This window comes from Sinocyclocheilus grahami, unplaced genomic scaffold (genome assembly GCF_001515645.1).
Source record: "Sinocyclocheilus grahami isolate Dianchi unplaced genomic scaffold, SAMN03320097.WGS_v1.1 scaffold131.1, whole genome shotgun sequence".
Taxonomy (NCBI): Eukaryota; Metazoa; Chordata; class Actinopteri; order Cypriniformes; family Cyprinidae; genus Sinocyclocheilus; species Sinocyclocheilus grahami.
In genome coordinates this window covers 320,293-348,283 of record NW_015505310.1, presented here as the reverse complement: position 1 = coordinate 348,283, position 27,991 = coordinate 320,293, and the positions used below count along the sequence as shown (strand labels likewise).

The 27,991-nt window shown below is 39.2% G+C and overlaps 1 protein-coding gene across 2 annotated transcripts; it reads right to left on the bottom strand.

Annotated features, from left to right (window-relative positions):
• Nucleotides 1-5,105: 5,105 nt before the first annotated feature.
• LOC107590618 (cAMP-specific 3',5'-cyclic phosphodiesterase 4B) lies at nt 5,106-26,945 on the bottom strand. 2 transcript variants are annotated; one of them, XM_016279486.1, is made up of 10 exons: nt 26,541-26,945; nt 15,894-15,987; nt 10,515-10,690; nt 10,323-10,421; nt 7,753-7,917; nt 7,562-7,661; nt 7,321-7,475; nt 7,102-7,224; nt 6,791-6,973; nt 5,106-6,710 (listed from the first exon to the last, which is right to left on the bottom strand). In XM_016279486.1, the coding sequence occupies exons 1-10, from the start codon at nt 26,856-26,858 to the stop codon at nt 6,342-6,344; spliced, it is 1,782 nt and encodes a 593-aa protein (XP_016134972.1). In that variant the 5' UTR covers nt 26,859-26,945; the 3' UTR covers nt 5,106-6,341. The 2 variants fall into 2 exon arrangements, with proteins under 2 accessions (XP_016134972.1, XP_016134971.1); XM_016279485.1 differs by lacking the exons at nt 15,894-15,987; nt 26,541-26,945 and adding exons at nt 13,043-13,136; nt 14,055-14,518.
• Nucleotides 26,946-27,991: the final 1,046 nt, after the last annotated feature.

The window sequence follows — 27,991 nt, the reverse complement described above, 5'->3', positions numbered from 1 at the left end:
GGGTTGGTGTAGGGCAATAGAATATATGGTCTGTACAGTATAAAAACCATTACGCCTATGGGATGTCCCCACTTTTCACAAAAACAAACCTGTGTGTGTGTGTGTGTGTGTGTGTGTGTGTGCGTGTGTGTGTGTGTGTGGACATGCCCTTCACAACAAAAACAAACTCTCTCACACTACAAACACAGAAGAAGAAAAAAAATAAAGAAAACAAAATCCAGCTTTCGCTGTGGCGCAGATCCGACAACACAATATGTTTGTAAAATATAAAGAATCTGTATAATATTGGAGAGTTATTCAAAATTAAGACGTGACTAGCATTAGAGAGAGGAAAGTGTTTCCACGTGATTATGACTCATGTAAACACAGAGGCCGTTTGGACCGATTTATGATCCATGTATTATTTTATAGATTCCAGTGCACTAAAATGTTATGTCCCAGATAGCACACGTACATCGTGGAGACGTCTATTTGACGTCTGCATTTACATCTGGAAGACAATTTTTTTAGAGTGTTTGCTCATCTGCAATACGTCTATAGGACGTTTAATTTTAGATGTCAAATAGACATCTATTAGATGTCTATAAGATGTTTATGATTTAGAATGTATGTAAAACTGACATCTTATAGACGTCTGTCAGATGTTTGTACACAGCAGATGCTTTCCAGATCAAACGATCTTTAACAGACATCTTGCAGACATACGTGTGCTATCTGGGTACATTGCTTTTGAAAATATATGGAACTATTAAGTGACGATATCACGTTGCATATTTATTTACTGTAGTAGTGCTAATTTAGTGATTAGCCAGCAACACAAATGTTTTTTTTTTATCCATCACAGTCAGAATGCTATTAAACACAATTCATAATCTGAGATTTGACGGAAATGATCATGACTTTCAGAAATATGACTCGAAATATGACAAATTATAACTGAAGAAACGCCAATAACATTTTGTAAACACTGAAGCTTATTTATTTTGATGAATTGTCTTTGAATAAAGGTACATTTGTTTTCACACTGCTTGCTGTGGGTAATTTTCTCTGTACAGAACACACAGATCAATAACTCCATATTGCATAACCAAGGCAATCCCGGATTGATTGAAAATCCTTATGGCAGTCACACTCTAATGGCATCGTGACTACCCTTACGTAAATGTGAAATGATTTTGCCTTTGTGTTTACATGAAAAGACGAGCTTTCATTTCTTAAAAATCTCCAAAGTTTAATACAGAGGTGTAGCAAGAGTTACAGATGCAGTCCAATGATGAGGTTGCCATAGTAACTGCAGATCATCAGAGGCCTAAGACAATGTGTTCTAGCGCAGCCTGTACTGCGGCTCTGATGTTTTTGGGAGAGACAGAGGATGATTAGCATTCAACATGATATCATACGGTCACAACTCATGATATGATCTCTCTCTCACTCACTCTGCCTTCTCTGTGGGGAAGTAAGACATTTAAGGTTCTCATATAAGATTTGCATCACTTTTCACCACTGCAGAAGTAAATCACGCACACATTCCACCACACTAAATGAAGCATAAAGATGGCTAAACATGAGTGCATTTCTAAATGACTGTTTTATGCATAGGCCTAATTTGTGTGTGTTTGTGTGAGTGTGTGTTCACTCGTTCTATGGGCCAGCTGAGGCCAGGCACATGCTGCATCCACCAAATGTCAGAAAGCATTTCGGTTCCTCATTTGAGGCAGAGCATTGTCCCCCAGGGGAGAGCAGATTCCCTTTCTTCTCCTCCTCTCCCTGCTTTATGCATCCCTCCCTCTGTCTGCCAGCTTCACTGCACTGCACTTCTCTTCTCTTCCCGGAGAAGACACAGCTGAGCGGATGCAGGGACATGTGGGTGGAGGGAAAGAATCGTTTAGAGACCACCATGTCGCATCATTTTAAAATTATTTGCAGTCCAGATGAGTTGATAAATGTAGTGTACCATTCTCGATGTGCAGTTAACTCTTCGGACAATGTACAGTTCAATGCATAACACATTTTTGGATACTTAAAATGACTAAATGTGATTGTATTAGATACAACATACCAAAACAAGTGACATATGCAAATCAAAAATTCCTTTAAAATACCTGCCAGCCAGTTTGATATCTTGTTATACAGTCAAATGCAAAGATAATCATAATAATTTTAAGTGTGGTTCGGTCTCCAAATATATAATATATGATCACTCATTTATTTATTTATTTAATTTTTTATTTCAATGTATTTATAGGCACATGCTACAGTGTAGGGTAAGTAAATAAATAAATAAATAAATGCATGAATGAGTGAATGGATGGATGGATGACCATTAATTTTGATTTTTGATGACAGCATGCTCCGCTACTATAAAAGTTAAGATTTCACAGTCTTAACCTTTTGTTTAACAAAATGTTTAAACAGAATAAATGAATGAATGAATGAATCAGGTACACTAATATGCAAATATAAATCCATTGCTTTGGTCAACTGTTATTGCAAATAAACAGTTAAATGAAATAACACGCTGGTTTTTCACATTTAGGTTTTTCTTTGTTGTTTGTTTGACAGTTAATTATTTAAAGACAGCAAAACACCCACAATATCAGGCTGCTTGTAAACTCCTTGATTGTTTCTAGTAAAGGATGATGTCTTGGGCTGCTGTGCAACTGTGAACAAGCAATAAAATAAATCAACCAACCAGCATGCAGACTGGAAAAATCTCCTCTGACACGCCATCAGTGCTGAAAGCCTAGACAGCTGCCGCATGAGAGCCCAGTGAGGGAGCACTGCTGACCCGCAACTAATGAGTGTGGAAAATGAATTTCGTAGCGCTCTCTGGTTAAGTACATCAAACAGAGAGTGAGTGAGGGAGGAAGGGGAGATGAAGAAAGAGGAGCAATGTAATTTTGCCGTCCAGACAGAACAGAAGAAAGCTCTCTCTGTGTAAGGCCTTTTTTAATCCACAAGTCTAAATGGACCAGTTTACAGTAAAAGACACGCAGTTTCTAGCTATTTTGGCACTCTAGGCCTGTTACTGGGGGTGATTTCCAAGAAGAATGGAAATTGAATATCTTTAGACCCCTCAGTTTTTCCTTTATCAAGCTGAAAGAAGTTAAGAAGTCCTTGCATTATTTTCCGTCCCATTGTGCTGTGCCTCATGTTTTTAAAACTCACCTATATTTAAATATTTTTTTTTACAGAATTAGCTACACAATTTTAATCTATTAAACTAATAGCCCTGATTTAAATTTAGAGTTAGATAAAGTTTAACAGTATGTACACACCTGATACACAGTGCCGTCAACCCATTTTACTAGAAAACGCAACTATATTGCAAGGTGGAAATTTTGTGTGAATTCATACAGAAATTTTTAGAAAAAAAAAAAAGGTCCACAGCTAAACCTAAATGTCAATGGGCCCTAAGCAGATCAAATGAAAACGTATGAATGAAACTCAACAAATTCATGCGAATTAGCCACTGATTTGCCCTGATAGCATGTTGATCCCATGCACAAAGTGATTTAGACATAATATGCAATATTTATAATCTATTGTTGTGACTAAACCACCCAAATATCCCTCACGTTTGTGTGTGTTTGGGTCTGTTTGTATATGCACACACAGACACATTTATGTCGGTACGTGTTTGAGTGTTTCATGGATTTCATTTTGATTCGATTTTGGCGAGCAGACTGAGCTAGACATCTTGACACAGGGCAGCAAATCACAAGGAGAAAGACTGTCACCAGTCTCTTCTCCTAATTGGTTGGAGGTTAAAAATAGCTCTGGCTAGCCATCATGAGACTGATTTACAGCCTTCATTTACAAGGCTAACACACTCTCAGGGGGTTCTTTGTGCACTCTGCATGATGTTTCCAAACCCTTAGTTATCCATAGCCGTGGAAGTCCTGCAGTATACTCCCTCTTGCATTTATCAGTAACAGTAACAGACTCAAAGTCATAACATTTGTTGATTGCATGCATTACAGCAAGGTGCTTGAACATGAGAGAAATGTGTCTGTATGTGGCCTTACTTGGTTATTTTATGGCAGGCATTTTACCTTATGGTTCTCCTATTAACATCTGGAATCAGTTGAAAACATACTGTAGTAGAATAAATGCATACAGGTCAAGATTTGTTTACTCTTCAGCTTTATATATATATATATATATATATATATATGAAAATGAAATGAGAAGGATCCTGGCCTGAAATGGCCCATGTTCCTCTGACTCTCTCACTTTACCTTTGTTCTTGCCTCACATAAATTCATGAGATTCTGGGCAAAAGGCCTCAAAATGATTCACACAAAGAGATTTCACTCGGGACTGTGCCATTTGAGGGCTGACTTAGCTGGAGGAACAGAACAGGACTGATATTCACTGGACGCAATGTGACCTGTCACACTGGATTCATCTTCAAACAAGACGACCACACAAAGGGTTCAAATGCAAATCTGATGGCCTCATTTAAGATTCCTGTTTTCACATAATACTTTATATATTTTTATTTGTCTTTAATATATAAAGCTGATTTTTATATTTTTTATTAATTTAATTAATATTTTACATTTAATTGTAATATTATATTTTTGAAAGAAGTCACTTATGCTGAGGCTGAACTTTTTTGATGAAAAAAAGAGTAAACAGCAATATTATGAAATATTATTTATATTATAAATATTTATAATATAATTTAAAATAATTCCTTATTACTATCAGTTGTGCTGCTTAATACTTTTGCGGAAACCGTGATACTTTTTTCCCCCCGGGATTCTTTTAGTAACAGAAAGTTCAAAAGAACTGCATTTATTTGAAATATAACTGTGTGTGTGTGTGTGTGTGTGGGTGTGTGTGCGCGCGCACAAACATACATTTTCATGCTACTTTGGCCATTAACTGTTTCCACTGTTGAGACTTTGAGTGTAAGGTAGTTAAAGTACCTCAAAGTATGAACTACACATAAACATAAACGTTAACGGTGACTAAATGTGTGAGACGACAATGCTAATGTCAATAGATTCATTATAAAACGGCCATGTTAAAAACTGACGAGGGAAATTGTTGAAGTACTAGAGCAAATGTAAGTGAGAGGTTTCAAATCTTAGTTTTTTTTTTATCATATCATGGTGTTCTGAGGGATGGGGAAGAAAATCAGTTTATGTTAATGTTTTTATCTGTCTTAAAAGTGAGCCAATCATGAGAAAAGATAACATATTTTATTTAGAAGACAAGTGAGAAAATGTTCTATATCAAAGTGTGTAGAAAAAAGCTACAAAAGCTAGTTTAGACTGCTTTTACTCTGTGTGTCTGAGGTATGATGGGAAGAATGAAAAACGACTGCTGTAAGGAAGACAATTATGATGAGTCGAAAGCAAATTAACGTTTAAGTGAATATAGCTTTGGCTTTCCCTGTGATTTTGTACATTATGAGACCTCTAGTGATTGGATTTTTTTGGGGGGGGGGGGGGGGGGCTTGTATTTTGTTTTATGATCTAAGTAAATGGAGTCTTCATATTTAAGGGCATTTAAATTTTTTTGTGCAACAATGCATTTACCTAACAAATTTTTTACCCTAATGTGGATGGGATGATGTACGGATCCAAATAAACAGAGTTTGTGCTCATATTTACAAAGTCCGACACAAATGTAGCTAGAATAAACAGAATGTGCCTCATCATGTCTTAGTTTTCTGATTGTTTGTCAGAAGTTTGGATTATTAAGTTATATTGCCAAACAAAGGAAGACACTAAATTCTCTCTCCAGCGTAGATATAAAACAATTCTGCATGTTCGGTCTGGTTTGCTTTAGAAAACGAAAACATTTCAGCGTACAGTTATACTACAACGTGTTAAATAAATAAAAGCCTATTAAAAAGACAATAGTAAAAAGGCACACAGTCTTTAGACAAATGGTACAGAAAAGTAAACAGTTTCTCTCTTTACAAATACTTTTTCTTCAGTAGTTCGCATTTGACCTCATCACACACCCATAGCTTTACAAAAAGTTTATGTTGGTACAAAAAAAGAGAAATCTTCTCAGTAGTGTCTACTCCTCACCACCAGGTAAACAAACAAACAAACAAACAAACTGTCCACATTGGCCCCAATCCTTCATGTTTATCAAAGTTGCCTGCCAATTGTTCAGGTCCAAAATGTCTGCAGCATTTATTTCCTGAGAGCTCCTACCAAACTGTCTCCAAACGTAAGTGCAAGGAGGGCAAGACATCCTCCTCCCACGAGGGCCTAAAAAAGCACCCCATGCGGGCTTTTTCAAAAGCATCAACTGCAGGATTGCTCCTCTCGCAAGGGAAAAAACAGCTACCGCCTATTAAGAGACGCTGAGTCCTATGTGTCGACAGGTGAGGCGTCTTCGGTAACTATCTGGATGTGTGTAGTGGATTCCATTTCTTCCCCTCTGTCTTCTTCTTCTTCCACATCTTCTTCCTCATCACCCTGGCTCTGTTCATCTTTTTCTGTGCCTTCTGAGTCCTCTTCCTCTAGCGTGAGCTCAAACTGGAACTTGTCAGGCCCTGAACCCCCGCCGTTGCCTTCTTTGTCGGGCTGGTAGAAGGGTGGGGAAGGGCTCTGGGGGATCATGCTCTGGTACCAGTTCCGATTATCCTCCAGCGTGTCCAGGATATCCTGGGCATCCGGATGCACCAAGTCGGCCCAGGTTTCCCACAGCGGGTGGACGATGTAGTCAATGAAACCCACCTGAAGAGAAAAAATGCGTTAGATGTTGTACTTAAAATATGGTACTTCATGAGACCGTTGCATCTAAGACAGTAACTAACCTGTGATTTCTCTACTGAGGCAGTGTGTTTGTCACACATGGGGCTGATCTCCATGCCACGCTCCCTCTCTCTGTCACCCTGGTGAAAGAACTCATCCATGATGCGGTCGGTCCACTGCCGGTACAACTCTAGAGACTTGGTGGGATTGCTCAGATCGGCGCAGTGAACCATGTTCCTCAAGACCTGAAGTAACGTCACAATTTTAGACAACTGCAGTTAATCGCGTTCCTCTAATTTATCTGAATCATCTCAGCTGGAGATCATGCAATCATTGGATTTTCCAATGGGAAGGAGAACAGAAAGATTTGTACCTGTATCCTGTCTATGTAGTTGTCCAGAAGTAAAACTCCTGAGCTTGTCACTTTCTTCGTCTCTACCATGGTCTTCAGATCGGCCAGTAAGCTCATGTGCTTAGACATGTCTGTGGCAAGTACCTATTAACAGGAAATAATATGTGTTAGCATATAAATCATTGCAATGTAACTGAAAGCAGATGGCCTAAAAGGAAGGAAGGAAGTGAAGAAACTCACCATGTTGATGACCATCCTTCGGAGTGACTGCCTCTGTTTCTTAGTGAGGTTCTGGAAGATGTCGCAATTGTCCTCTTGGAGAAGTTTAAAGCCCACGGCTAAGTGGTGGTTCTCCAAAACCGACTCATCGTTATACATGAGCGCTAACTCAGAGTCTGAAAGAAATGAGCAAATACGCAATTAATTTAAGTGTCTCCATAAACATTATACTGATAGTAGAGTGGGAATTGAGAACACTCACTTGTATTGATGAGGAACTGGTTTGAAACTCCAGGATGGTCCACATCATGAATAGCTGCTGCAAAAATGGCTGCCAAGATCTCAAGATCTGTGAAGACAGCCTGTTAAGGACAAATTGAAAAAAATGGTGAGATATATGAAATCCTTTGAGGGAAAACTCTGAAAATTGCACCTGAAGAAAACCGTTCTTACATCTAGAGCAGGTGTGGACAGCAGAATGTGAGTTGACTGGGCCACATCAGCAGCATGAAGGCTGTTATGATAGGCCACATCTTGGTGGTAATGATCCTCAAGGGTCATCATGTACGTCACAAAAGTATCTGCCGGGATCTTAAATGTCTTAAGCAAGTCTCGTTCCTGTTACAGAGAGAAGCAATATTATTACATTCTTGAACCTTGTGATGTTTTTGTTGCAAAATGTTGAAGGTCAAAATCAAAAGAAAGGCTGGAGGAAGAACTGACCTGGAAGATGGCGTACATAATGCAAGTGAGAGGCCGGTTGTTAGAATACTCTGAAACTGTAAAGATGTTCAGGCCCCATTTGTTCAGGTCTTCTAATTCCTGGAAAGAGAAGACACAAGGGAATGAGATCTACAGAAATTTTCAGTTGAACACACCTAAAAGCACTAAAGTATTAGTCAATCTTCTACCTACTTTTGACAGTAAATCCTCTTTGTCGGTTTTGACGCCGAAGCGAGCGATGCCGAAGTTGAGGCTGGGCCCGTGGGATACTTTCTTCACACCACTGATCTGAGTCATCAGCTGCTGCTTTTTCTTCTTCTCGCGGGCTTTAAGTGTAGGCGAGGGGATCTCCATGTCATTCTGCTTGTCTGTGAGGAACAGCAAAAACCAAATGATTAGAATGATTTTGGTCTCTTTCCTGGTGGTTACTAACCTTACACTCAAATTTCCATAGGCAATGTGAAAAACGAACGTCTGTTAACCACGAAACCGAGATGGTCCTCAAATCTTTCTATCCAGATCATGCATAACTGTGTCAGTTGTTGGCAGATAACATTCCAGATTACTCAATCTCTTCATTGCAGTTTTCACAAAGACGAAACGCATACATGCCCGCACAAAAACTAATTGTTGGGAAACCGGTGGCCATGTATCGTATTTCCCTTAGTGACGTAAGCAGACGCCTTTGGCCCAGGTGCAGCGCCACAGCTGAATAGCTCACATCTGCACTCAGCGCGTGCGCTTCTCAGGATTCGTTGCCCTCGAATGGCAGAACAGACACCCAATTCACTGCGACTTTGCCACTGAGCTATTCAAGCGGGGCTTGCCCCTCCTGTCCTCCTCCTCCAGTTACACTCTCCATTTTCACTGTGACAGACCTGTCAACAAACTGCAGGGGAGCCCGTGTCTGCTTCATATGGCATCTCCAAAGGTCAACCCTCAGGAGATATCAATTGACAAAAAATGGCGGCAGAGGAAGGGCGTATCTCTGGGGCAAAAAATGCCATAAACCTTCATGTTAGGGATTTCCTCATGTGGAAATGCAAATCCAAATTCTCCCAAGGAGCCACAGGCCATGAGTGGACTGAATTCTTATTTTCAGTTTCTCAATTACTGCAGATAACGTTGTTCTCTCTTGCCGTAAAGCTCTGGCATGTCGCTGAAAGACTGCGATAACACCTGGTAATAGCCGCTGGCTTGATGGGGAGTGAGAGGAGGTGAAATATGAGGGTTGGTTAATTCATTACAGTCATTATCCTCTTCCCTCATATGTCTCTGTTAAACATGTACCCGTGCCGTAATCAGCACCGCAGTCATTCAGATGTGCTTATATCCTGAGTAAAGTAATGCGAGGCACCCTATTACGATGACGTAACGGAAAGGAACAGGGATGAGGGAGATCTGTTTTTCACTCCTTCTCTTGTGGTAAAGATGCCTGATCAAGAGAAAATGCCTCCTATCTGATCCCACAGAGCATTCACAGTGCTCCTTATAGCCAATTCGCTTGTTTTCCCACAAACATCCATCAGAGCTCCTATTTCTTTTCGCCTCTCCGCTTCGTTCCTTGCAGGATACTTTGTGTCACATGTCACTTCATGTCTCCTTCTTATATAAAAAGCAAACAACCAAAGGCAAGCCACATGTACAGACTGAGTGCACAGATCCAAGATTTCAGAAAAAGAAAGAAAAAAAAGGAAAGAGACATTATATCCGGGTCAGATTTAAACTCATCTCTGCTAAACTCACGTGTTTTGATGCAGACAGCGAAATCGCAGTGGCATAAAGACAGCAGGCACACGTGACAGCGCAAAGCTAACATTTAATCCCAGGAAAATGTAACCACTTTTAGTCCCAAATAATCCGAACACAAAGTTGTACACCATTAGAATGGACACCAATGTTTTTTGCAGATTTTGACATCAAATTTTCAAATTTACACTGCAAACACATTTTTAAATCTATATTATCATGCATTTTACCATAATGGATTTGGATGTATAAAAATAATATAATTAAATTATAATAACTTCTAATGTATTGTTTTATAATATTTAATACAAATTTTCTGAAAGTAAATGTAATTGTTATTTTTTGTTTTCAAAAATGTTTACAAATTTTATTAGTAAACGAGACCTAAATACTGATTAAAAATATATTTTTTTGCAGTGAAACTGGGCCTTAAGCAAGTCTCGTTCCTGTTACAGAGAGAAGCAATATTATTACATTCTTGAACCTTGTGATGTTTTTGTTGCAAAATGTTGAAGGTCAAAATCAAAAGAAAGGCTGGAGGAAGAACTGACCTGGAAGATGGCGTACATAATGCAAGTGAGAGGCCGGTTGTTAGAATACTCTGAAACTGTAAAGATGTTCAGGCCCCATTTGTTCAGGTCTTCTAATTCCTGGAAAGAGAAGACACAAGGGAATGAGATCTACAGAAATTTTCAGTTGAACACACCTAAAAGCACTAAAGTATTAGTCAATCTTCTACCTACTTTTGACAGTAAATCCTCTTTGTCGGTTTTGACGCCGAAGCGAGCGATGCCGAAGTTGAGGCTGGGCCCGTGGGATACTTTCTTCACACCACTGATCTGAGTCATCAGCTGCTGCTTTTTCTTCTTCTCGCGGGCTTTAAGTGTAGGCGAGGGGATCTCCATGTCATTCTGCTTGTCTGTGAGGAACAGCAAAAACCAAATGATTAGAATGATTTTGGTCTCTTTCCTGGTGGTTACTAACCTTACACTCAAATTTCCATAGGCAATGTGAAAAACGAACGTCTGTTAACCACGAAACCGAGATGGTCCTCAAATCTTTCTATCCAGATCATGCATAACTGTGTCAGTTGTTGGCAGATAACATTCCAGATTACTCAATCTCTTCATTGCAGTTTTCACAAAGACGAAACGCATACATGCCCGCACAAAAACTAATTGTTGGGAAACCGGTGGCCATGTATCGTATTTCCCTTAGTGACGTAAGCAGACGCCTTTGGCCCAGGTGCAGCGCCACAGCTGAATAGCTCACATCTGCACTCAGCGCGTGCGCTTCTCAGGATTCGTTGCCCTCGAATGGCAGAACAGACACCCAATTCACTGCGACTTTGCCACTGAGCTATTCAAGCGGGGCTTGCCCCTCCTGTCCTCCTCCTCCAGTTACACTCTCCATTTTCACTGTGACAGACCTGTCAACAAACTGCAGGGGAGCCCGTGTCTGCTTCATATGGCATCTCCAAAGGTCAACCCTCAGGAGATATCAATTGACAAAAAATGGCGGCAGAGGAAGGGCGTATCTCTGGGGCAAAAAATGCCATAAACCTTCATGTTAGGGATTTCCTCATGTGGAAATGCAAATCCAAATTCTCCCAAGGAGCCACAGGCCATGAGTGGACTGAATTCTTATTTTCAGTTTCTCAATTACTGCAGATAACGTTGTTCTCTCTTGCCGTAAAGCTCTGGCATGTCGCTGAAAGACTGCGATAACACCTGGTAATAGCCGCTGGCTTGATGGGGAGTGAGAGGAGGTGAAATATGAGGGTTGGTTAATTCATTACAGTCATTATCCTCTTCCCTCATATGTCTCTGTTAAACATGTACCCGTGCCGTAATCAGCACCGCAGTCATTCAGATGTGCTTATATCCTGAGTAAAGTAATGCGAGGCACCCTATTACGATGACGTAACGGAAAGGAACAGGGATGAGGGAGATCTGTTTTTCACTCCTTCTCTTGTGGTAAAGATGCCTGATCAAGAGAAAATGCCTCCTATCTGATCCCACAGAGCATTCACAGTGCTCCTTATAGCCAATTCGCTTGTTTTCCCACAAACATCCATCAGAGCTCCTATTTCTTTTCGCCTCTCCGCTTCGTTCCTTGCAGGATACTTTGTGTCACATGTCACTTCATGTCTCCTTCTTATATAAAAAGCAAACAACCAAAGGCAAGCCACATGTACAGACTGAGTGCACAGATCCAAGATTTCAGAAAAAGAAAGAAAAAAAAGGAAAGAGACATTATATCCGGGTCAGATTTAAACTCATCTCTGCTAAACTCACGTGTTTTGATGCAGACAGCGAAATCGCAGTGGCATAAAGACAGCAGGCACACGTGACAGCGCAAAGCTAACATTTAATCCCAGGAAAATGTAACCACTTTTAGTCCCAAATAATCCGAACACAAAGTTGTACACCATTAGAATGGACACCAATGTTTTTTGCAGATTTTGACATCAAATTTTCAAATTTACACTGCAAACACATTTTTAAATCTATATTATCATGCATTTTACCATAATGGATTTGGATGTATAAAAATAATATAATTAAATTATAATAACTTCTAATGTATTATGTTTTATAATATTTAATACAAATTTTCTGAAAGTAAATGTAATTGTTATTTTTTGTTTTCAAAAATGTTTACAAATTTTATTAGTAAACGAGACCTAAATACTGATTAAAAAAATATTTTTTTGCAGTGAAACTGGGCCTCACACTGCGGCAAGGTACATGAGTGTTTGTGTGTTTAGATGGGGTATGCGATGGCGTCTGGATGAGAACACAGGAGCTGGATGAGTCACAGGTTCTCTTGCCTGGATGTTCCGTGCTGGGGGGTTCCACCGTCAGCATTGCTTTACAGCAGGATCCCATCCCCCTCCGTCTCTCCCTCCCTCCCCTAACTCTGCTCTCTCCTTTCCACCCTCTCCTTCCTCTTTTCCAACTGCTGCATTGGGGATCTCTCTCCTCATGCAGAAACGAAAGTCTGATGCCATCTCACGGCATTCCACAAACAAAATGAACCTTTGTACTGCATGTCTTATTTTTTAATGTACAATACTTTCACAACTAATGGATTAATTTTTTTCGTTTTCATAGCTTTTCGATATATAGCATCAGTGAGTCTAAACCGCAGTTCAGCTCTGGAAATGACGCAGCCCAAATTCAATCCACAATGGAGCATACTGTATATAGCCAATGTTTAGCGATGACTGCGGGTGTTTTAGCGTAAGAGTGAATTTGTGTGTGATTACCTAGGAAGGTGTTGGAGATGAACTCCGACACCTGATTGCCAGATCTGCTCATCTCAGAGAGGTGCGTCAGCTCCCTGTTCAACATTCTCTTGAACTGGAAAAGATAAATAGGGAGAATCATTAGTCAAAAACCCACAAAAAGTTTCAACACTGAATCTTCGGTAGGGCTGCCATTTTTCAAGATTTAAAAAATTACTTTATACAGACATGCATTTACATAAAATACCGCAATGTGTTATGGTGTACAACATGTTAAATATGACCAAATAAATATGATAATAAATATAAATTATATAAAAATCGTATTTAATATCTTAACATCTAATAACTTCTCTAAATATCCTAATATCTAATATATATAAATCTCCTTTTTAAAATATTCATGCATTTATTTTAATGCATTAATTTCTAGTGTTTTTAGATAAATCTGTAATACCTCATATCAAGCATAAAAAAATGCAAATTCATAAAGAATGAGAGAGAAGTGCAGTACAAGAGACACGGTAGACACTGGTTGAGATTTAATTTGTAAACTGCAATTTTCAAACTGTTGCCAAGTTTAAAGTTATTTTTTCTTTAGCATTTTTTTCACATATAATGTATGAATATATGTTCCCAAAGCAACGATGTGGTTCCAAAAAGACGCAATGTTGGCAAGAAATAAATAAACAAATGCATATATAATTAAATAAGTCAAAAGCGGCAGCCATATCCTGCGCCACATCTCTGATTTTTGAGCTTTATTAGTACAAAGGGATAAATCACAAAAACAACCCATATAACTGTGCTTTTGACATCCAAATCAACATCTTAGTCAAGATACAAAAGATTAATTTGAAAAGAACAGTCCAAAATAGAGCTCGGACCTAGACATTCCAGCACAAGGATGCCACACAGCGAGACTTGCTGTAGGTTTTCCTCCTCAGTGTCTCTCTAGACCACCAACAAACACTGAACCAAAACCAACCTCCATTAGCAGACCAAAAAACAGCTTAGTAGTCGCCATACACACCTTAATGTAACCCCAGGATACAGAGAGAAGGTAATTGGCCTCAGGCATTTTGGATCGTATTTAAGCTCCCGAAATCCACAACAGCGCACTCCTATACCACAAAGGAAAAGAGCCAGAGAGAGGCAGACGAAAGGGATTCTTCTAGTTGGGAAAAACGAAAAATCCCCTCTTCTCTCCTCTCCTCCTCTGCTTGGTATGGATTAGTTGCCAAAAAACAGACGCAAGCCATCTTCATGGCAGCTCTCAGCCGAATCGCTCTGCTGTTGACTGTCCATGGCTGCAGATACGAGCGGGGGCCGACAGGATGGGAACACCCGTCCTGAGCTGGAGGATGATCCAGAGAGCGACGGCCGGAGCTGGAAGCGAAGCGGAGGGTCTGGAAGTGCCAATGAATTATGGAGGAGATGAAGGAACATTGGAGCAGAGGGAGGGAGGGATGAGGAAAAAAAACACTGGGATGCTCATCTGGCTGGAGGGGGGTCTTCCTCTGCTGGATTAGTACCGCTCCGCTGCTGCAGTACGCTCATGCTCTCTCATCATCTCGCTCTGTATTTCTCTCTCTCTCCTTCTGCCTCGCCCCCTCCCTCATGCGTCTCTCCCCCAGTCTCGAGTCTGTCAGCCCCAGCAACACGCTCCACAGGCACATATGATTTGACACAGAGATGGCAGAGGAGGGGGGGAGCCCCTGCTTTGTTATGCGGGGAAAGCACAAGTAGAAAAAAAAGACATGTAAAGAAGGACAGAAAGACAGGGAGGTCTAAGGACGCCCTTGGCCTTTTGTGAATGATTAATCGACTTTAAGGGATTCCTAATCGAGAACAACTTTAAGCCCTTTTGTAGCTGCAAAGGCAACGTAAGAGCAAAGATGGGAGATTTACATGAGTCTGGGTTCTTTTAGGCTCGGTCAGCCTAATTTATTGCATTCCCATAATGCATGAGGATTCACATGGAGCTCTGTGCTATTTTTACCATAGAGTATGGTGGGAGAGGAGACTTGGATAATTGCCTCTCTTTGTCTTTTTTCGGTGACATCAACACCCCCCCCATGACTCTCTCTCTTTCTCTCTGCCTCTCCGTCTACATGCGAACACCAATTACACCAACATCCCAACGCCATGGCAACAGCGTCATGTGAAATGGGCTGCCGCTGAGGCTTCCCTCCCTCCCCAGCCTCCAAAGATAGCTGCCCAGGAATCACGAGGACACCACTGCGTCTCAATAACATCTGTCAAATCAACCCCCAATTCATCAGAATGGGGAGGAGGCAAACGTCATATTTTTTTGCAGTGAAACTGGGCCTCACACTGCGGCAAGGTACATGAGTGTTTGTGTGTTTAGATGGGGTATGCGATGGCGTCTGGATGAGAACACAGGAGCTGGATGAGTCACAGGTTCTCTTGCCTGGATGTTCCGTGCTGGGGGGTTCCACCGTCAGCATTGCTTTACAGCAGGATCCCATCCCCCTCCGTCTCTCCCTCCCTCCCCTAACTCTGCTCTCTCCTTTCCACCCTCTCCTTCCTCTTTTCCAACTGCTGCATTGGGGATCTCTCTCCTCATGCAGAAACGAAAGTCTGATGCCATCTCACGGCATTCCACAAACAAAATGAACCTTTGTACTGCATGTCTTATTTTTTAATGTACAATACTTTCACAACTAATGGATTAATTTTTTTCGTTTTCATAGCTTTTCGATATATAGCATCAGTGAGTCTAAACCGCAGTTCAGCTCTGGAAATGACGCAGCCCAAATTCAATCCACAATGGAGCATACTGTATATAGCCAATGTTTAGCGATGACTGCGGGTGTTTTAGCGTAAGAGTGAATTTGTGTGTGATTACCTAGGAAGGTGTTGGAGATGAACTCCGACACCTGATTGCCAGATCTGCTCATCTCAGAGAGGTGCGTCAGCTCCCTGTTCAACATTCTCTTGAACTGGAAAAGATAAATAGGGAGAATCATTAGTCAAAAACCCACAAAAAGTTTCAACACTGAATCTTCGGTAGGGCTGCCATTTTTCAAGATTTAAAAAATTACTTTATACAGACATGCATTTACATAAAATACCGCAATGTGTTATGGTGTACAACATGTTAAATATGACCAAATAAATATGATAATAAATATAAATTATATAAAAATCGTATTTAATATCTTAACATCTAATAACTTCTCTAAATATCCTAATATCTAATATATATAAATCTCCTTTTTAAAATATTCATGCATTTATTTTAATGCATTAATTTCTAGTGTTTTTAGATAAATCTGTAATACCTCATATCAAGCATAAAAAAATGCAAATTCATAAAGAATGAGAGAGAAGTGCAGTACAAGAGACACGGTAGACACTGGTTGAGATTTAATTTGTAAACTGCAATTTTCAAACTGTTGCCAAGTTTAAAGTTATTTTTTCTTTAGCATTTTTTTCACATATAATGTATGAATATATGTTCCCAAAGCAACGATGTGGTTCCAAAAAGACGCAATGTTGGCAAGAAATAAATAAACAAATGCATATATAATTAAATAAGTCAAAAGCGGCAGCCATATCCTGCGCCACATCTCTGATTTTTGAGCTTTATTAGTACAAAGGGATAAATCACAAAAACAACCCATATAACTGTGCTTTTGACATCCAAATCAACATCTTAGTCAAGATACAAAAGATTAATTTGAAAAGAACAGTCCAAAATAGAGCTCGGACCTAGACATTCCAGCACAAGGATGCCACACAGCGAGACTTGCTGTAGGTTTTCCTCCTCAGTGTCTCTCTAGACCACCAACAAACACTGAACCAAAACCAACCTCCATTAGCAGACCAAAAAACAGCTTAGTAGTCGCCATACACACCTTAATGTAACCCCAGGATACAGAGAGAAGGTAATTGGCCTCAGGCATTTTGGATCGTATTTAAGCTCCCGAAATCCACAACAGCGCACTCCTATACCACAAAGGAAAAGAGCCAGAGAGAGGCAGACGAAAGGGATTCTTCTAGTTGGGAAAAACGAAAAATCCCCTCTTCTCTCCTCTCCTCCTCTGCTTGGTATGGATTAGTTGCCAAAAAACAGACGCAAGCCATCTTCATGGCAGCTCTCAGCCGAATCGCTCTGCTGTTGACTGTCCATGGCTGCAGATACGAGCGGGGGCCGACAGGATGGGAACACCCGTCCTGAGCTGGAGGATGATCCAGAGAGCGACGGCCGGAGCTGGAAGCGAAGCGGAGGGTCTGGAAGTGCCAATGAATTATGGAGGAGATGAAGGAACATTGGAGCAGAGGGAGGGAGGGATGAGGAAAAAAAACACTGGGATGCTCATCTGGCTGGAGGGGGGTCTTCCTCTGCTGGATTAGTGCCGCTCCGCTGCTGCAGTACGCTCCTGCACTCTCATCATCTCGCTCTGTCTTTTTCTCTCTCCTTCTGCCGCGCCCCCTCCCTCCCGCGTCTCTCCCCCGGTCTCGAGTCTGTCAGCCCCAGCAACCCGCTCCACAGGCACATATGATTTGACATAGAGATGGCAGAGGAGGGGGGAGCCCCTGCTTTGTTATGCGGGGAAAGAGCGAGAAGAAAAAGACACGTAAAGAAGGACAGAGTCTAAGGACGCCCTTGGCTTTTTGGGCCCTTGACTAATCGAGTACAACTTGTAAGAGCGAAGATGGGAGCTTTAGATGAGTCTGGGTTCTTTCAGGCTCGGTCAGCCTTCTTTATTGCATTCCCATAATACATGAGGCTTCATTTGGGGAGCTCTGTGCTATTTTTACCATAGAGTATGGTGGGAGAGGAGACTTGGATAATTGCCTCTCTTTGTCATTTTTCGGTGACATCAACACCCCCCCAGGACTCTCTCTCCCTCTCTGTCTACATCCGAACACCAATTACACCAACATCCCAACGCCATGGCAACAGCATCATGTGACATGGGCTACCGCTGAGGCTTCCCTCCCTCCCTAGCCTCCAAAGATGGCTGCCCAGGAATCACGAGGACACCACTGCGTCTCAATAACATCTGCCAAATCAACCCCCAATTCATCAAAACAGGGAGGAGGCAAAGGGCCAAAATCGATGAGCCGCCCTTGATAAAGTCACCTCGGGCAGAGTCCAATGACAGGGAAAACCCTTAGTGAATATGAGGAAAAAATAAGCCAATTGTTGTATAAGGATGGTGTTTGGATGATTTTGCGGGTCAACCTATTGGTTTCCTAAATGGACAATCTTAAAAGTACCCAAAACCACTAAATCCAGCAGACCAGACCAGGCTGTCCTCATCATCTTCACCTATGATGGATAAAATGGTGCATTTCTTAACCAAAAAAGCAATAGATGCGTAACTACACAAAGGATTTACATTGAAACAATTTACACTCAGGAGCTGCTTATACATTTCATAAATAATTACAAAGGAACAGCGAGTAATATTCAATTAAATATGAAATCTTGAAGTAGAAAGACATAGCATTTTCTTGTAAAATGTATTTGCCTGTTTTCGCTTCTTAATGCAGAGAAGTTGGTCTCAGATTTGAGGAGCTAAACGGATTCATGCAATGATTTTGGATTCTCCGAACTGTGAAATGTATGTGCGTGTCTGTGTTTGTGCGCCTTCATGAGAAAAAGAGAGTGGGAGAGAGAAAGGGAAAGAGGGGGTAAAGAGAAAGATGGAAAATAGCGGAGAATCTCTGCATTATGCTGCAGTGGGGGTTCCTCAGCAATGCGTGAGATGTCTAGTCAGAGCTGTAAACAACTCTGACATATCAAAGACGCGCTGCCTTCCGCGGCTCATCCATATCAGTAAATCCATGTGAGTGTCTCTCTCTAAGCTCTGTGAGAAACATGGCTGTAGGGGGGTGGATGTGCGCTGACTTCTGCTCTGAAAAGAGTAAAGGGTGAATGGAGGGAATTTAATTCTGAAAGACCTTCATTCTGTAGAAAAAGAACCCTTCAAACACTTGATTAAAGATAACCGATTCTATCAGCTAACAGTTTAATGCATTTAGAGGCAAAAACTAATTTATTTAGGAAATTATATCTGGGTAGTTGACACATAATGAACATCAAGATTTACAGTTAAAATTTATATGAATGTACTGTATATTCATCTGTCCTACAATCTTTTTATTTTTTTCGCCTTTTCGACATCACTAATTCTACAAGGTCATAATTTTAATGCAAATATTCTCTCCACATTTCCTTCAGTATCTCAGTTAACGTTACCTCATAAAAGCTACATTGTAATTAAAAATAAGCCAATTGGTTTTTAAAATAGTTTTATATGGAGAATACAGTAGCTTGTGACACCAACAGACACGTCAACTTCCCAAATGTATTTCATGTCAACTACCCATTGGCAGAAAATATGCATATCATAATAATTTATATATTAGGTATGCAAGTTTTCATTTGTGCATTTCTTTAGAATAGGATAATCAGCAATTGGATGCTATTTTATTTTATCCACAAGTGGGCGGTATAAACCCACATATATTAAGTGAGATAGATTTGTACGGTCACCTCACACTGTTCGCCGGTGGCCTGTTCAATCAATTTGAACTGTCATCATGACCTTGTCTAATGTATCAGTGTGTTTGATGTAGGACAGACAAGTCAATCAACCAATCATCAAAATACATTTCACTTTTCAGCTGTCCATTGTCAATCGTGATCTGTGTTCTTAATTCCACCTCTCTCTGTATTCAAACTTGTATGTAAATGTCACACTACACTCATGTTGTAATTTTTTAATTACATCTCACAACAGTAAATGTCTTGTGTACATCATCTAGCGGGAAACCCCCCCCATTTGTTTCTTGGTCAGATATTGTGGGAGTTTTGTTGCACTGAATGATGTCACTTGAGAAGCACATAATTGCAAAATCGGCAAATTCTCAACAGCCATTGATTTATGATGATCGCTGGAAGAAGACTTTGAAAGACTGTGACGCACATTGAGATGACAAACGAGTTCTCTGGTATATTAGAACAGTAACATCAATAATGACATAACAGCTTCTGAAGAAATCAGCAACTCTATGTGTGCCAAACCACAATGCCTGAGGATACAAACCCAACGTTTCACTTCCTCTAATCTAATGGACCAAGTAAAATAATAAGTAGTTACTAAAGTACAGACTAAAACATTTTAAGCTGCTTTAGTCTCAATTATATCCACAATGAGGAGGCAATCTAAATCCATTAAGATTAGAAAGGAACTTCAACTGTTTAAAATTGACAAAGACTGTTTCTGTGATTATCAGAAAACAAAAATAAAAACACTCAAACTGAACATTTATACAACTATTTTAACAACAATTATTTCCATGCAAGCTTATACTGGTGATCTCAGTCTACAACCAACTAAATATGCAGGAACTTCAGAAACTAACACTAGTTTGACTTGAGACCATCAACTCAATATTACATGGCTCTGACTGGCTTATATTATAGACGTGTGACTATACAACTCATTCTTTTAAAGTTATAACTTATAATTCAATTCAATTCAAGTTTATTTGTATAGTGCTTTTCACGATGCAAATCGTTGCAAAGCAGCTTTACAGAAAATTCAAGTTTCTACATTGAATGTAGTAATAGTTTATCAGTGGTGACCATCTCAAGTTGATGTCCATATGACAGAAATGTACGGTAAAAATCAAGCAGTTAGTAATAGTTAATGTAATGTCATCAAACAGACGGTGAACACTAACAGCAATGATTATATGTTGCGATCAAACTTATTGCAAAATTTGGTAGTTTTGTATGTTGTCTGAGGGTTGGCATCATCTGAGGTGTTGTGAGGGGTTATAACCACACTGTTTTATCCACATTGTCTTAATTGTAATTTTTCAACACAAGAAAGCACTGCGCAAAAAAAAAAAAAACCTTTCCAAGAATTCACTTTTCATCTATAAAGCACACTTATCATGAGAATTCAGAAGTAATACGTTCTAAAAGATACTTTATCACTTGTCATCTATAAAGCACACTTATCATGAGAATTCAGAAAAAAACAAAGGTTCAAAAAGATACTTTAGACAACAGTTATGTCCTTGAAAAGTCCACCAAGTAACATCCAACAAAAATGAACAGCCCACTAACAACTTACAAAAGTTTAAAACAGAGGCTCACCTTTTTCCAGCAGTTAACTGTTCCAATCTTTCTCTGATTTTTCCTCTCAAAGCAGCAAGCTCCCATTTTAAGTGAGTTCAGTTTTCTAAGTCCTGCTTGCTGTGAGTCTGTCACTCTGGCTGTCTTGAGTCTTAAGTTTCGACGTTTGACAGACGCAATAGCGTTACTGACTAATTTTGAGCTGTGAGCACTGACTATCCTTCAGTGTGTGAGTGTGTCACTGTATACACACTCCCCCTCTCACCGTGGGACCGCCTCCTTCCGACACACACACACACACACACACACACACACACACACACACACACACACAGGTTTGTTTTTATGGTTTATGGGGACTCTCCATAGGCATAATGGTTTTTATACTGTACAAACCGTATTTTCTATTGCCCTACACCAACCCTACCCCTTACAGGAAACTTTCTGCATTTTTAGATTTTCAAAAAAACTCATTCTGAATTATTTATAAGCCTTTTGAATTAAGGGGACACTGAAAATGTCCTCATAAATCACCTTCTCGCTGTAATACCTATGTCATACCCATGTTATTATACAAATTTGTGTCCTCATAAACCACATAAACATGCACACACACACACACACACACACACACATACACTGGAACTCTAACCCCATTGCAACATAGTTTATAGGGTAAATAGTGTGGTCTGCAATCAGATCAAGCATACATATGTGATCTCTTAAAAGTCATCAGAGCAAACACATACTGCCACGCACATGCAGATATAGGAAGTCCTCACTTACAAATAACAAAAATGGTAGTTTTCAAATTTAGAAAGTTTATAAGCTGCATCCAAAGGAAATGGAAACTTTTAAGTATCCTGCTTTTTAGATCGTTCTCGTGAGGACTTTATTAATTTCACGTGTCCCCTCTATTTATAAGAATGAGTTATTATAATAATTCAAATATTAATATATTACATGAATTTTATTTTTATTTCTCCATTGGAATTTCATGAGAAACATCTGAGAAAAAAACAGCCGTGAAAGAGTAACAATGAAACTATAAAATGTATACAAATATGTAAAAAATACATAAATGGTATACTATATAATAAAGAAATCTTTGCCATTTGATACAATTTGACTTAACTTTTTCAAAATAGTGTGAAAAGGAAATGTTCATGTTTTATAAACCATGTTTTCTCTCATAACTTTTCAATTCAGTGACTACATTTGGGGATTCATGGCCATGGTAGTATCAATTTAAACAACTTTGTCGATTTACTGTAACAAAAAGAGCGAGTCTGTAGTTCTGTTATCTTGACCGGAATATCCAGTTGACTGAAACAGAATATACATGCATTACATGTTGGCAGAGAAATCCTGGAGCTGAGACTGTATAGATTTTACATGCACACACAACTTAAGTATAGTGCACATCAGACGACACAGGCGTTCAAAAGGGCAGCAAAAGGTCAGACGTCCTGGTATTCTCTGTACAAGTCTGATGGCTATCTTTATGTGTTATTTCCACAAACTCGTACAAAAGCTCCCAGGATATGAGCATGTCTTGAGCCAATCATGACACAGTCACAGGTTTTGTAAATGTCCCATTTTCTTGCATATGTATTGTATTGTTTATTCATGAATATTATTGTTGGCCTGCATGCACTGAAAAAAAAAAGTATTTTCATAATTTTCCAGTAAAATTATATATACACCCTTAGACTGATCATTTAACTTTAGATGCAAAAAAAATAATAATTTAAATAATAAAAACAAAATAAATAAATAAATGCAAATTCTCTAAAAAAAGTTTTTAAATCTTAATAAAAAGCATTAACATGCATATTTCCATGAAAAGTAAAATGATCATGTTTTAAGGATGTTTAGATACTTTTACTGGAAAACACGGCAAAACACATGATTAAGAAAATTATTAAAAGTGAGAATTCTGGGTCATCCCAAAATACGTCCCTTTCCTGCACATGTATCTGTCTGATTGAGCCTCTGAGTGTGTATGTGGGAGTTAGTGTGTATTCATCCCTACTGTCTGCAGTAAAAGTCCCTGTGCTGCAGTGTATGCCTGTTTGACGTCAGCAGAAGAAGAAACAAACAGGGAGTGCGGCCTTGCCCTGCCATACAGAACTCACTCCCATTGTAGTCTGGACCTGGCTAGAGCTTAGGAAGGAGACAGGAATCATCTATAAAGCACACTTATCATGAGAATTCAGAAAAAAACAAAGGTTCAAAAAGATACTTTAGACAACAGTTATGTCCTTGAAAAGTCCACCAAGTAACATCCAACAAAAATGAACAGCCCACTAACAACTTACAAAAGTTTAAAACAGAGGCTCACCTTTTTCCAGCAGTTAACTGTTCCAATCTTTCTCTGATTTTTCCTCTCAAAGCAGCAAGCTCCCATTTTAAGTGAGTTCAGTTTTCTAAGTCCTGCTTGCTGTGAGTCTGTCACTCTGGCTGTCTTGAGTCTTAAGTTTCGACGTTTGACAGACGCAATAGCGTTACTGACTAATTTTGAGCTGTGAGCACTGACTATCCTTCAGTGTGTGAGTGTGTCACTGTATACACACTCCCCCTCTCACCGTGGGACCGCCTCCTTCCGACACACACACACACACACACACACACACACACACACACACACACACACAGGTTTGTTTTTATGGTTTATGGGGACTCTCCATAGGCATAATGGTTTTTATACTGTACAAACCGTATTTTCTATTGCCCTACACCAACCCTACCCCTTACAGGAAACTTTCTGCATTTTTAGATTTTCAAAAAAACTCATTCTGAATTATTTATAAGCCTTTTGAATTAAGGGGACACTGAAAATGTCCTCATAAATCACCTTCTCGCTGTAATACCTATGTCATACCCATGTTATTATACAAATTTGTGTCCTCATAAACCACATAAACATGCACACACACACACACACACACACACACATACACTGGAACTCTAACCCCATTGCAACATAGTTTATAGGGTAAATAGTGTGGTCTGCAATCAGATCAAGCATACATATGTGATCTCTTAAAAGTCATCAGAGCAAACACATACTGCCACGCACATGCAGATATAGGAAGTCCTCACTTACAAATAACAAAAATGGTAGTTTTCAAATTTAGAAAGTTTATAAGCTGCATCCAAAGGAAATGGAAACTTTTAAGTATCCTGCTTTTTAGATCGTTCTCGTGAGGACTTTATTAATTTCACGTGTCCCCTCTATTTATAAGAATGAGTTATTATAATAATTCAAATATTAATATATTACATGAATTTTATTTTTATTTCTCCATTGGAATTTCATGAGAAACATCTGAGAAAAAAACAGCCGTGAAAGAGTAACAATGAAACTATAAAATGTATACAAATATGTAAAAAATACATAAATGGTATACTATATAATAAAGAAATCTTTGCCATTTGATACAATTTGACTTAACTTTTTCAAAATAGTGTGAAAAGGAAATGTTCATGTTTTATAAACCATGTTTTCTCTCATAACTTTTCAATTCAGTGACTACATTTGGGGATTCATGGCCATGGTAGTATCAATTTAAACAACTTTGTCGATTTACTGTAACAAAAAGAGCGAGTCTGTAGTTCTGTTATCTTGACCGGAATATCCAGTTGACTGAAACAGAATATACATGCATTACATGTTGGCAGAGAAATCCTGGAGCTGAGACTGTATAGATTTTACATGCACACACAACTTAAGTATAGTGCACATCAGACGACACAGGCGTTCAAAAGGGCAGCAAAAGGTCAGACGTCCTGGTATTCTCTGTACAAGTCTGATGGCTATCTTTATGTGTTATTTCCACAAACTCGTACAAAAGCTCCCAGGATATGAGCATGTCTTGAGCCAATCATGACACAGTCACAGGTTTTGTAAATGTCCCATTTTCTTGCATATGTATTGTATTGTTTATTCATGAATATTATTGTTGGCCTGCATGCACTGAAAAAAAAAAGTATTTTCATAATTTTCCAGTAAAATTATATATACACCCTTAGACTGATCATTTAACTTTAGATGCAAAAAAAATAATAATTTAAATAATAAAAACAAAATAAATAAATAAATGCAAATTCTCTAAAAAAAGTTTTTAAATCTTAATAAAAAGCATTAACATGCATATTTCCATGAAAAGTAAAATGATCATGTTTTAAGGATGTTTAGATACTTTTACTGGAAAACACGGCAAAACACATGATTAAGAAAATTATTAAAAGTGAGAATTCTGGGTCATCCCAAAATACGTCCCTTTCCTGCACATGTATCTGTCTGATTGAGCCTCTGAGTGTGTATGTGGGAGTTAGTGTGTATTCATCCCTACTGTCTGCAGTAAAAGTCCCTGTGCTGCAGTGTATGCCTGTTTGACGTCAGCAGAAGAAGAAACAAACAGGGAGTGCGGCCTTGCCCTGCCATACAGAACTCACTCCCATTGTAGTCTGGACCTGGCTAGAGCTTAGGAAGGAGACAGGAAGCCTGAGTCACAGCTGCAGGACACACACACACACACACACACACACTGTGGAGCTATGCAGTGAATCACATGAGATGACACTGACAGCGATGTGAAAACAACACACAGTATTTAAAAGTACAAAAAAGGATGATAAACAATACAGGTTGAAATATATATATATATGAGTCTGCAACGCTGACAGAGTTTGTGTTTTTTTTATTTGTGTTTCAAATTCAATTATATTGTATATCATATTGCTTTGATTATGCAATAAAGTGCTGTACGTGTATTCAAGTCTAGAAAAAAATAATAAAAAAATAGATCTCCTAATAAAAAGTTAACATTTAACTTTATAAACCTCATTGTTAATATAAATTGGCCAACAAGCTGTCAATCAAATAAATTTCAGAGCACACCGCATTTCCAAAGCAACATAAAGGGGTGTGGAAAAACGTGCTGGAAAGGAGACATGCTAAAACCTGCTCAATACGCTAGGAAGACTTGCTAACACATTTATACAGACAATGTGTGAGACTGTTATGATAGTAAAGTGATGTGGCATCTCTAAGGAAGCCTTATACTTCAAATACCTTGGAAAACGCACCACAACTAAATCATAATAAAGCTTAGAATTTCACATCTATTTTGCATATTCAAACAGATTCCATCTGAAATGGAGGCAAACGTATTGTGTTGACTGCTAGAAAACAGCAGCCTGGCACAAGGACCGACTCTCAATAGCCCCATTCACAAAGCGGCCGTTGAGAGAAGCTTTACGAACAAAAACAGACTCTAAACTATCAGGAAAAGTTCTTGAGCACGCTGTACTGTGCAAGCATCCTCTGAGAGTTTTTACAACTTCCAGAGGAGCTCTTAAAAGTGATATGCTGCATCTTCTCACCTTGGTGGAGGCCATGTCGCTGACGGAGCGGTACGTCTGAATGGTTTCCAGCTGATCCAGACACCAGTCCAGCTCCTCCATGGTCTCCACAGCCAGCTTCTGGTAGGACTCGTCTGGACAGAAACACACAGAAACGGGGGCACCGTGAAAATCCTGCTTCACGGCCACTCGAGCACAGCCCGCCAGACGCTCCTTCATCCTGGGCTCGCACACACACACACATACGCACACACACTCCCAGACTGTATGAGAGAGTGAGAGTGGGATCTTCTGAGCACTAGCTGTGAGAGATTTCCTCCCCTGCTTGCTCCCTCTCATTGGCCCGGTCCTTGTGGCTAGGTGATACTGCCTCTTTGGCTTCGTGCCCCTTCCTCTCACCCCCTCCTGGCTCTCTTGGTGTCGCCCTCTCTTTGCGTGCCACTCTCCCTCATGTCTGAGAGTTGGCTGCGCTGGGGTTTTACAGCCTCTTGGCTCTGTGTTTCCTCATTTCACTGCCCCATTTGGCATCTCACTCTCTCTCTTTCTCTCTCTCGTCCCTTCCCCTTTTTTTTATCATTTCTGGCTCTTGTATAGACTCTGATATCAATAGAGAGGAGACAAAGGGGGTACTCTGCAAAGCTTGCTATATAAACTTGTACGTAAACACACACACACACACACACACTTTCTTGTTGTGAAAAACACTTTATCTTGCAAAAATGCATTAAATTAAAACTGCATGCACATTTTAAGACACAGATATTCACTGTATATTCACAGTGATTTCACTGGCAATATAAAATTAAGCTACATCTTGATGATTGAATTTATTTGTATATTTTATTTAGGAGATCATTAGGTTTCCTAAAGGCGATTTTCTGGAAGAAATTTCATTAGCATCTTTATTTCCAGTTTTAGTAAATTTGATTTATGTGAATCAGATTGCATAACAAAAAAAAATGCTCATTGTACTTTAGCCCTGCATGGCATTTTTGTATTTTGCATGTATTTAAAATCTTTCATAAAACTTGCGCTACCATTTATAAGTCTGGGGTCAGTAGAATTTTATTTTGAAGAAATTTATATTTTTTATTCAGCAAGCATTCAATTGATCAAAACTGACATAAAACTTTTACAAAACTATTACTAAACTATAACTATTCATCAAAGAAATACTAAAAAAGTATAAACAAATAAAATAAAAGTAAAAAATAAGCTGCATTGCTGTTTTCAACATTGATAATAATAAATGTTACTTGAAATGTCACTTGCTGAAAGTTCAGCTTTGTCATCATAAGAATTAATTACATTTTAAAATATATTAAAATAGAGCTATTACATTTTATTAATATTTCACAATAATACTGTTTTACTGCATTTCTGTTCAAGTAAATGCAGATTTGGTCAACTTCTTTCTACAACTATAAAACAAATCTTACCGATCCCAAACTTTTGAATGCTAGTGTATTTGG

What these genes read in the sequence shown, in the direction of transcription:
- LOC107590618 (XM_016279486.1), bottom strand. Translation starts at nt 26,858, where the DNA reads ATGAGAGGGAGCAAGCAGGGGAGGAAATCTCTCACAGCTAGTGCTCAG. An exon ending in GCGACATGGCCTCCACCAAG is followed by an intron (nt 15,988 to 26,540) that starts GTGAGAAGATGC and finishes TATCTTTTCCAG; the next exon opens with TTCAAGAGAATGTTGAACAG. An exon ending in TGTCCACACCTGCTCTAGAT is followed by an intron (nt 7,662 to 7,752) that starts GTAAGAACGGTT and finishes TGTCCTTAACAG; the next exon opens with GCTGTCTTCACAGATCTTGA.